The 11,086-nt window shown below is 47.4% G+C and overlaps 1 protein-coding gene across 1 annotated transcript; it reads left to right on the forward strand.

The window, feature by feature from the left end:
* Positions 1-1,862: 1,862 nt before the first annotated feature.
* Positions 1,863-3,371, forward strand: LOC124694602 (AAA-ATPase ASD, mitochondrial-like). The gene has a single exon (XM_047227568.1). It carries the CDS (start codon positions 1,863-1,865, stop codon positions 3,369-3,371), a length of 1,509 nt encoding a protein of 502 aa, XP_047083524.1.
* Positions 3,372-11,086: the final 7,715 nt, after the last annotated feature.

Genomic DNA, 11,086 nt, shown 5'->3' on the forward strand with positions numbered 1-11,086 from the left:
GGGCGACCCTAGCTGGCGGTCGTTCGCTCAAAACTTGCTTAGCGATCACTTTCGGACAGCTTTTTTGGGTTACGTGAGCAAACCTCTTTCTTCTCCTTTCTCTGACTCACGTCCATGTTAAAACTTATCATATTCGAAATTTTAAAATGTTTTATCTCTCAAACAACAACTCCGATTTAAGATCCGTTTTCACAATCAAATCCGTCTCGACGAGATCTTCAAAACTAGCACCCATGTTGATATGTTTCGACAAACTTATTTTCCGGCTAAAAGTTATCAACCCTCTCTATCTGAATAATCAACCCCTCCGTACTTGAGTGATCAACGGTAAATATATAAAATTATCAATCTGGTGCAGGCTATTGAGGGAAAGTTCTCCATGCATGCACAAAAAGACGAATCCGCTGATGTCAGCGAAATCTTTTCCAAATTTGAAAATTCAAAATATTTTAACTTTCAAACGACAACTTCAAATTAAGATTCGGTTTCACCAATAAATCCGTCGCGGCGAGATCTTCAAAACTAGCACCCATGTTGATATGTTTCGAGAAACTTTTTTTCGCACTAAAAGTTATCAACCCTCTCTATCTGAATAATCAACCCCTCCGTACTTGAGTGATCAACGGTGAATGTATAAAATTATCAACCTGGTGTAGGCTATTGAGGGAAAGTTCTGCATGCATGCACAAATAGACGAATATGCTGATGTCAGCGGAATCTTTTCCAAATTTGTAAATTCAAAACGTTTTAACTTTCAAACGACAACTCCAAATTAAGATTCGCTTTCACCAATAAATCCGTCTCGACGAGATCTTCAAAACTAGCACCCATGTTGATATGTTTCGAGAAAATTTTTTTCGGGCTAAAATTTATCAACCCTCTCTATCTGAATAATCAACCCTCAGTACTTGAGTGATCAACGGTAAATATATAAAATTATCAACCCCAAAAGTTAATTTTATTTGAAATAGTTTAGCGATTTTTTTTTAGTTTAGAAGCTATCAACCCGGTGTCCTGTTATTTATCAACAGTAAATATAAATAACTACCAACCCAAAAAATCTAATTTTATTTTGAATATTTTGGCGACTCTTTTTAGTTTATAAGTTATCAACCCGGTGCCCCGTTATTTATCAATGGTAAATATAAATACCTAGCAACCCTAAAAAGTAATTTTCATTAAGAATTTTTGTAGCAACTTTTGTTAGCTTACAACTTAAAACAGTAATTAATTTGAGTAGCAAGTGGTAGTTCATTTGAGTTGCAAGTGGATCTTCCCACCCGTTATTTTCCCCCTTAAAAACCACTGGCCCGAAAAAGGGAATTGCAAAAGGACCCCATTAAATATGAATTACCGTACGAAAAAAAAAACCCAAAAGGGAATTGCAAAAAGAGAATTGAGAGTCCGCCTCGTGCTGAAGAAAAAGAGTGAGATGCTATGTGTACGCATGCAACAACTTATGAAAGAGCGCTGAAAAGTTGGCTCATTAAATGCAAATCCATGAGATGCTCTGTGCATGTGCATGCATGCAGTGTGAACGGTGCATGCAACTTGCAAAGTAGTAATACAAGTTGTTAGTGTGAACATGTGTGAACGTAATTAAAACACTACATGATACAAAGGGAATTGAGTCGCGCTTTCGCGCGAGCGCTCCGCGCCGACAGAAACCGATCGCTCGAGCGAGCGATTGCCAGGGAGGGGATTCGGAAAGAAAACGTGTGTTATTTTTTATTTTTTTTGAGAGAAAAAGGGAAATTTATTGCTGCTATAAATCAAGTCATCAGAAAGACGCCTGAGCTATGTTCAGTGAAATGCAGAACATCATAACAGTACCGGATACAGACTTACACAGCACCGCGCGTATGGAGACGATCGGCGGCGACGCCCACGTCCACCGATACGGTTGGGCCGGGTTGTGGTCGGCGGTGGCCAGCCTCATCTTCCTCTGGTCCATGGTGCAGCAGTACGTCCCCGCTCAGCTCGAGGACTACCTAACCACCCTCGCCCGCCGTTTACACACGGCTATGTCGCCCTATGTCACCATCTCCATCGATGAGCACATCCCCGATTCCTTCAGCCGCAGCGAGGCCTACGTTTCCACGGAGGCATACCTCAGCGCCACCTGCGCCTCCAGCGCCCGCCGCCTCCGAGCAGACCACGCTCCCGGCAGCGATCGCTTGCGCGTGGCCGTCGACGACCACGAGGAGGTGGTCGACCAGTTCCGCGGCGCCAAGCTCTGGTGGCGCAAGACCAAGATGCTCCCCCGCAGCAACATCATCAGCTGGTCCGCCAGGGAAGAGGCTCGCCGCATGTACTGCCTCACCTTCCACTACCGCCACCGCGGTCTCGTCGACGCTCTCTACCTACCGCACGTCCTCGCCGAGGGCCGAGCCGCCATCGTGCGGAACCGCCAGCGCCGCCTCTTCACCAACAACCCCAGCAGCCTCTGGTCCGGCTACTATGGCCGCACGTGGAGCCACGTCAAGCTCGAGTACCCCTCCACCTACGCCACGCTCGGCATGGACCCCGGCAAGAAGCAGGCCATAATCGACGACCTCGACATGTTCCGCGACGGAAAGGACTACTACGCCTCCGTCGGCAAGGCGTGGAAGCGCGGCTACCTGCTGTTCGGGCCACCCGGCACGGGCAAATCCACCATGATCGCCGCCATGGCCAACTATCTCGATTACGATATCTACGACCTCGAGCTGACGGCGGTGAAGAACAACACCGAGCTACGCAGGATCTTCATAGAGACGACAGGCAAGTCCATCATCGTGGTCGAGGACATCGACTGCTCCATCGATCTCACCGGCAAACGCAAAACCAGGGAGAAGAAGGACAAGGGCAGCAAGAAAAAGAAGACGACCCTGCCGACGCCAGCAGGCGGCCGTGAGGATGAAGATAGCAAGGTGACGCTGTCGGGGCTGCTTAACTTCATCGATGGGCTTTGGTCCACCTGCGGCGGCGAGCGGATCATCGTGTTCACAACCAACCACAAGGAGAAGCTTGACCCGGCGCTCATTCGACGGGGCAGGATGGATTCGCACATCGAGATGTCATACGCTTGCTTCGAGTCCTTCAAAGTGCTCGCCAAGAACTACCTGCACATCGCCGACCACGAGCTTTTCCATGAAATCCGGCAGCTTCTTGGGGAGGTCGACATGTCACCTGCCGACGTGGCCGAGAACCTCATGCCCAAGTCGAAAAACAGAGATGTAGACGCCTGCCTACGTAAGCTGATCAAGGCACTCAAACAAGCAAAGGAGGAAGCTTTGGCCAAAGCACTTGTTGGGACGGACGACAAAGAGGAAACACAAGGCGACGATGACAGCAACTCCAGCGAAGAGGAGGGAAATGAGAAAAAATAAAAAGGACTAGATTGATATGCGCGCTCTACTACGTCGGTTATTGCTGTGATGATCTATCAACTACTCTGCTGAATTCTATTTATAAAACTTTTAAATGGTTCAATATAGTGAACCGGCAACAGTGTTGGCTTAAAACCCTGTCTCTCTCTTGATCTCCGTAGTTTTGTTTTCTGAATTTTCACCAAGTGTCACATGTTTTCGACACTTCAGTTTCATCAGTTAGAGCCGTTTTCGGTTGGAGTTTTTAGCTCGTTGGAGGTTGCCACTTGTTCCCCACAGACTTATTAGTCTTAGATCGTCTAGCACGAAGCTCGGATCTTGGAATGACACGGTCACGTTTTCCCATTTCCTATGAATAAAAAGAAGATCAAGAAAAGAAGCTAAAGTTCAGGGCAGCACAAAAAAAACCTCTCATGTGTTCATCCCCCTGTCTCCCTCACCCCATGGCTTCCACTACCGGCACGAAGTGGAAGCAGATCATCTGTAGTCTTAAAGCTAACTAAGTATCTAACAATTATGATAATATTTTGGTTGAGATGGGTACTAAAAAGGATTTTGTGCGTGCATGAAAGTAGTTAACCTGCCATTTGTGTGTATTAGTGTTCAATCATATGTGCCTAGTATTTTGTTTTGTGGGTTCGTAACTAATTATGTTTGTGGTTCGCTCCCGAACTTTCCCTCCCAGGCCGCTCACGCGTGGGAGGTTCCGACGCAAACCCTAACGACCAAGGCCTTCTCCTCCTCGCCGGCTGCTACCGCCGCCAGCGGTGGCAGCCACGCCTGACTGTCGAAGATGAAGAGCAGGGATGGCGCATCCGTCAATCTTCCTTGGCGCGGGAGGGTGGACAAGGTTGTGCAAGTGGAGTCCTCGGCGTGGGGCAATGGCGCTCGTCTAGTGCGGCGCCCAACGACGCACGGCAGCGAGGCACATCGGAGGCTGAGGCGGCGCGCATGGTGGTGTCCACGGCAGCTCAATCCTCCATGGCATCGTCCTAGGGTTAGATCTCGTTCGGTCATCGGTGCGAGAGCCGATTTAGGGCTCACCTTTGGGCTCGTCTGGGTCGGCCTGCTCCTTCTGCTTGCTGGTAACTAGCTGGTGGTTAGGGGACTACTGTTCGAATGAATAAATGTGGCGGTCCTAGGGTCCCTCTTGTGTGAAGATGGAGACATTTCTGCTGCCAGCATGTCGTGATCTGGTATTCCATCTCGAGATTATAAAGACAAGTAGGAGTAGGGGTTTTACCTCTTCACAAGGGCCCGGAACTTGGGTAGATCGTTGTTTTCTTCGGTGTGTGCTTCTTAGTGCATCTTCCTTCCGCAGATCTTCAGGTGTCCATCGGCCCCTATCTTCAGCCTACCCATGGCATCTGCCGTGACGCCCCTACGACAATGACCTTATTGAAAGCATTGTTTTGTGAGTGCGGGCTTTCTCCAGGATGAAAACCTATGATCTATGATCAGGACAATGATGTTGTTCTTGTGCAGCGTTTCCTTCTTGGAGACGTCTCTTTTGGAGAAGATGGATTTCTGGTTCTGTCTTGGTGGTGTTTGGTCCGCTGCTATAGATCATTGTAGCGGAACATTTTTTATGTAATTCTTTTTTATTGTGTGCATCTGTATTGCCATTAGGGCACTCGTTGGCAGGGGCGGAGCTCCCCTTTGGGCAAGGTATGGCACTTGCCCTACCTTGATTTTTGGCAAAAAATCGAGTATATATATGCATATGTGAATATACTATTAGTTTTGTACAGTTTTTGAAGGGAAAACAAAAGAAAAAGATGAGTTGGGCCGGCAGGAGGAGAACAATCACGTAGGCAACCAAACTGGGCTTCTGCTAGCTGGGCCGGCGTGGTGGACGGAAATGAACTGTCTATGTCATGTGATTCTTTCGCTCGTGAAAAGGACCAGCGATCGTGAGTGCAGAGTCAGTTTCGTCTCTTCATCTTCGAGGCAAGTCACGCCAGACGTAACTTTCGCTCGGGAGACCAGGACTCGTCTTTGATCGTTTCACTGCGCCGCTGGATGCTCGTGCCCTGCCCGACGAGATCCCTTCGACTCCCCCCCCCCAGCCAGGCAGCACGCTCCTCCTCTATATCACACGCCTAAGGGGGGGGTACAATTGTAAAAGTTTTCGTCAATTTGCCGAAGTTTAAAACTTTAAGTTTGTGAATTGTGAGCTCCGTAACAAAAACAAACTACTAATGCATTTCATTATGAAGACCGAGTTGCGCAATAAGATGGCAGATGGTGGGCTTAATAATTTAATGGTGTGCTACATCGAGCGAGGGAATATTCGAAAGTCTTGATCTTCGTGAAATTAAAAAATATTTTCAAAATAAATGTAAAGCTTTACCATTACCTAAAACTTCTAGACAACATTAAAGTTTCATTATCGGTACTTTTGTAGGTTATATTTATATTTGAATATGTTGCTATTACCATAGTACCGAGTAACTATGCTTACCATCATATAAATTATTAATGTGTCGAGACAATTTATTCTTTTGCGTCATTTTTTTTACGTTTAAAATTTCGCTGACCTCAATTTTTTTCCGTCCTTCGCCACTGCTCGTTGGGTGTAATTGATATTTTCACGGTATTAATATATTCCTTCTATGGAAAAATATGCTATGACAATCTTGACTTGCACTTTGTATTGAAAGAACGGCTTGCAGGAAAGAGTTTTGAAGCGATTCTTTAAGGTTCCAAATGCTCTCTCGACCGTTGTGCGGAGGTACGAAAGGCGATGATTGAACAACTCTACTGATGTTTCTTGCTCCCTCTCTCCTCGCCTTCATACACGCTGTACGAAGGAGCCTCTCTCCGGTGTACAGATCGTCATGGTGCCGCGCTGACGTACCTGCCACACGGCGTGCACTGCCTATACAGGGCTTCTTCCTTTTAACTACGACCCAGAGTCGCAATGTGGAGGAAGCGTGATGTAGTGAGCAACAATGCTCCCTCCTGCAGCTCGAAGGACGAAGATGTCACTTCATTTAGCACCTACCCCTTGTCCACTGAAAGATCTACGTTATTCATTGCATCCTATTGTATTTACTGTGTCTGCTGCTCACGCCGCTGTATAAAAGACGACCACGAGAGCAATGCAAGAACAGCCACAAGAAGTACACAACGCAAGAACTTGCAGTGTGAGCTCCCCTGCTCTGTATTTCCTATTTCCACTTCGATGTAGCATTTCTTCTTCTTTTTTGGAATGCTTATCTTGTCCTTCAATCTCTTGTAACTGCAGTGCAGCCTGCGTCTGAAGAAAAGCTAGGGGAAAAGCTTGGACGTTGGAACAAGAGTCCCGATCAAAGAGTACTAGGTAAGACCGCTAGAGCACAAAACAAGTTGCAAGTTGATCTTGGATTCTCTTCAAAATTTCTTGTTCAATCAAGCCAAGTTGCAAGTTGAATATAATGATCTGGATAGGTGCTGCATTCTTGCTTACCAATGATTCTTTGTACTAGTGAACTAGATATTTTTGACAAAGGATAAATGTTGGTCGCTGAAACTTTCTACTCTTGCTGACTTAACTCGTACCCTCTTCAGAGAACATGGCTCGTCTTCTCCTGCCCGTGTTCCTTTGCCTTGTGTCGGCGCCATTTTTGGCAACCTCGCCGACGACGTCGACGCACACATGCCAGCTTGACTTTATCAGCCTCGCGGTGGTCTCGTGCCAAGACTCGCCGCAGTCCCCTACTCCGTCGTGCTGCGACGGGCTCCTGTACGCGGTCGACTTGTTCCCTTCCTCTGAGCTAGACAGAGGCATCTGCTGTCTATGCAAGTTCATGATGACACGGGCTATCCCGTTCGATCTCCCTTCCGTCTACCGTTCTTGCCGCGGCAAGGATGCGTCCATGGTCGGGGCATGGCCTATGCCCACGCCGACACTGGGTGACTGCAGCGGTATGCTTATCTATCTTCTACGAGTACACTACGTAAACTTTACCTTGTTCTTCTTCTCCATCCTGTGTTAATATGAACATTTCTCCAGGTCCTTGCTACGAGGATGTACCTGCTCCCCCTGCGCCCCCCGGTAGAAGCGACGGCAGCAAGAAGCCGGTGAGCACGCTAGGATCAGGGGCCATCATCGCCATAGCAGTCGGGGCCGTTGTGGTCGGCCTATTGATCGTCTACTGTTTGTGCAAGAAGCATCGGGGAGGCAAGGCACGCGAGTCCCCTCGTCCGAGGGACGGTGATTCTTCTCAGGGTACGTATTACCTAGCAAGACACAGTTACTACACTAAGAAGCAACATACAATAACCATGTTGCGAATGATCTGCTCATATGTACTATACAGGTACTGGTTTGGAGATGGGGCGAATCTCGTCGTCGAGAAACCTACTGTAGGGGCTACATGGTAGTATATGTGGCATGCGTGTGTGTGTGTTTTGTATCCTGTGCTTTTATTTCTAGTGGAGTTTTATATCCTGACTGTGTACCGTAGATTGTATGGAGTTTTTATCCGTGATTGTGTGCCGACACATGAGCAGCCCGAACTTTGATTTGCATCTTTGGCTGCGGCTCAAAGTAATTAGGCCCGAGTTCTCGTTGCTGCTTCTCGTATTACGGTACAGCGAACCTTGGATCATAAGTGCAAACTTTTCATGTGACAATTGAAATGTGCAGCGGAATAACTATGGTAGAGAGGGGCCATGATCCGAGCTGAGAAACTATGGTCAAACTAGGGTTCTAGGGTCTTTAAGGGCATCGACACTTTTGCAACTTTGAACCATGGCAAATATGTACGTTTGCATCAGAGAGCATTCACGGTTCATCAGACAAAGGTTTTCTCGCATTGCATTGCAATGACAGAGTATTCAATGGGGGAAAGTATCACATGATACAACCCTTTAAGTGATACCACGATAACACTTGTCAAAATTCAAATTTATAAGTTTCTAAATATTTCAAAATCAATTGCGCATGTTCACAAAACGTGTGTTTACCATCTCTGAAATTTTCATGACCAAACTCGAAATAAACATAAATAAACAAAAAAGACAGGTCCAACATAAATTGTGTCGCAAAAAGACAAAAGCCTAAATAACACTATTCAAGTACTATCAATTTGTCTTTATGATTGTTCTAACAATGGTAAAAATGATGATACTTTTCACTGTACATTTTTCCAAATTTTATAAAGTTTTTTTTTACTTTGACCAACTGGTGGTCAGCAGCCAAGTAATCAGCCTGATTAGCCCCCTGCCATGGAAGTATCATCTATGATTGCTCCATGATCAGCAGGATGTCGGTTCTCCTCTATGTCATCAGCAGAAATCTTCTATAATTGATCCATCCTGACATCGGGTTTTACATTGCCTTAGGGAAGCTAATTCGGTCACGGGTTTTACATTGCCTTATGGAGTTCATACATTGCCTTAGGGAAGCTAATTCGGTCGCTCGCGAGATCAATAGGAATAGTTTTATCAATTCTATTTCTTGTACCTGGAACGATGATCCTTAGTTTTATTTTACCGCTTTTGATAGACGATATAAATGTGTTTAATCTATATATCTAATAATAAATGAGCTAAGGTTTCTGCCAAAATTTTCGTCCAACTTTTTTTTGAACGGTTTTGCCCTCCCACCAAACCACATAATATTGCCATTGTACCGGTTCGCTCGTTTTATTCCTTCGGGCCTCCGCTTCCGGAACGATCCTCTCATCCGCCCGCCGGATTGATTTCTCCGCGCGTGTGAGGACCCCTGCGAACGCAGCCTCTGAACTCCACCGAGCTTGACGTGCGCCATTCCACGACCCGAAACTGGTCAATAGTAGAGCGGTCGGCTAGCTGGAGTGTAGGCGAGAGGGGATTCGTTGGACCAGCAAGCGGTCGGCGGCGGCGGCGGACGCTAGAGGCACCAGAAGTGGTGGTCCAGGCGGCAGGGGAGCGCGGAGCGGGCGGCGAGATGGAGTGTAGGCGAGAGGGGATTTGGACCAGCAAGCGGTCGGCCCCCTCGGCGCACAGAGAATTAGCTTCTCGGATAAGTCCATTACGACCGAGAACAGCTTCCATCAGCCGCCCGCACTCAATTATTAGCGATTTGATTCTGACGTGCCTCGCAGCCGAACGAAATCAACCATTAGCTATGTAGCTATTTCCTCCAGGAGATTTGCCTCAGCACCCGCAAACACTCGAGAACAGAGAAAGGGGAAAGTAAGGACAGACCGAGACTGGAGGTCAGGGACGGCAAGGATAAGAATGAGAATAGAGATAGAGAAAAAAGAGGGCATCGATGTGCCATGGGCCGGCCACATAGTACGGGCCTGGTGAACGAACCAAAAATTAACGAGCCTTACTCGGCTGGTTTTGACTGTACAATAGGTAGTACAACTCACGTATTAGTCCCACCTTGCTCGTTTACACGGAATCCTACCGGTTTATATACGTTCAATTTGACCAGGATATCACCAAAGGAAATCATTAAGTAGCAGCATCGCTGGTTGGTTTGAAGATTATGTCATGGATTTATATGTGCAGAGATTGGTTGGTTGCATGATTAAAGGTGTGGATTGTTGCATGGGGAAGAATTAGAAGACAGAACAATCGCCGTGAGAAGCGGGCCACGCGGAACTACCTCGGCACGAAGAGGAGCGGGCAGAGGCAACCCAGCGCTTGGCGTGTGCAGCGCGGAAACGAAGACGGCCCACAGGAAGGCCAGGAAAAACCTGGCGTCGACCAAGCGCTTCCTGAGAGCGCCCGCATCAACACTTACAGAATATGAGATGGCCCATCAACAGCTCCATTCTTCGCTCCCCAACCCGAGCGCCTCCTCTCTCTGCTTCCATTCCTCGCCTCTCCTACTTCCGGCCGGTCGCCCGTCGACACCGTCGCACGGCATGGTCGAGCACTCGAGCTCGTGGCCGTGGGCAGGGGCACGATGTGACCTGCTGGTGGTGCCGGTGCAAGGCCATGATAAGCTGGCAAGGGAATTTGGAGGGCAAAGCGGCTGGTGGAGGAAGAGGCGGGTCAGTCCAAGCGAATCGGTACGATGTCAATACCTCGTATTATGTATTTTAGTGGGAGGGTAAAATAGTCCTACAAAAAGTTGGACGAAAATTTTGGCAGAAACCTTAGCTCCTTTATTATTATCGCCGCCTGAACAAGAACCATAAAGTACCTTCTATGTTACGACGGAGGTCGCGGCGTTTACAGGAGGGCTGCATGTAATAACCTCTCGGCGAATACAATAAAGTACCTTCTATGTCACGACGGAGGTCGCGGCGGTTACACGAGGGCTGCATGTAATAACCTCCCGGCCAATATTTTGTCAATCTGCTGATTGATCGGGCAAGGTGCTAACTTAGCTCCATGCACGCGTGTTTTCTTTGAGAGAGAACGAATGTCTATAGCTTCCATGCATGTCTATATCTCCTCTGTATCATCTCTTTTTGTGATATGGTACTAAGAAGACTATAGAAACTGACTTAATGTTACTAGAAAATTGATAAAACAGTTTGTATCTTTTGCTCTGCCCCTGCTAGAGCTACCTTGGGTGATAACTATAGCCATCAAAAAGTCAACGGGTAGACCGATGTACAACGTGGAAAGAGTACCTGCGTGAAGGATAAGCTCGGTGTCATGATGGCGGCGCTCACCTATGTTATCACCTCCGCGTGCCAACCAACTGTCACCGGTGCTGCAACAAAACTGTTTTTCTCCCGGTGCAACGCACGGGCACGTTTCCTAGTTATCAATAAAGCTAA

Source organism: Lolium rigidum, chromosome 3 (assembly GCF_022539505.1).
Source record: "Lolium rigidum isolate FL_2022 chromosome 3, APGP_CSIRO_Lrig_0.1, whole genome shotgun sequence".
NCBI lineage: Eukaryota > Viridiplantae > Streptophyta > Magnoliopsida > Poales > Poaceae > Lolium > Lolium rigidum.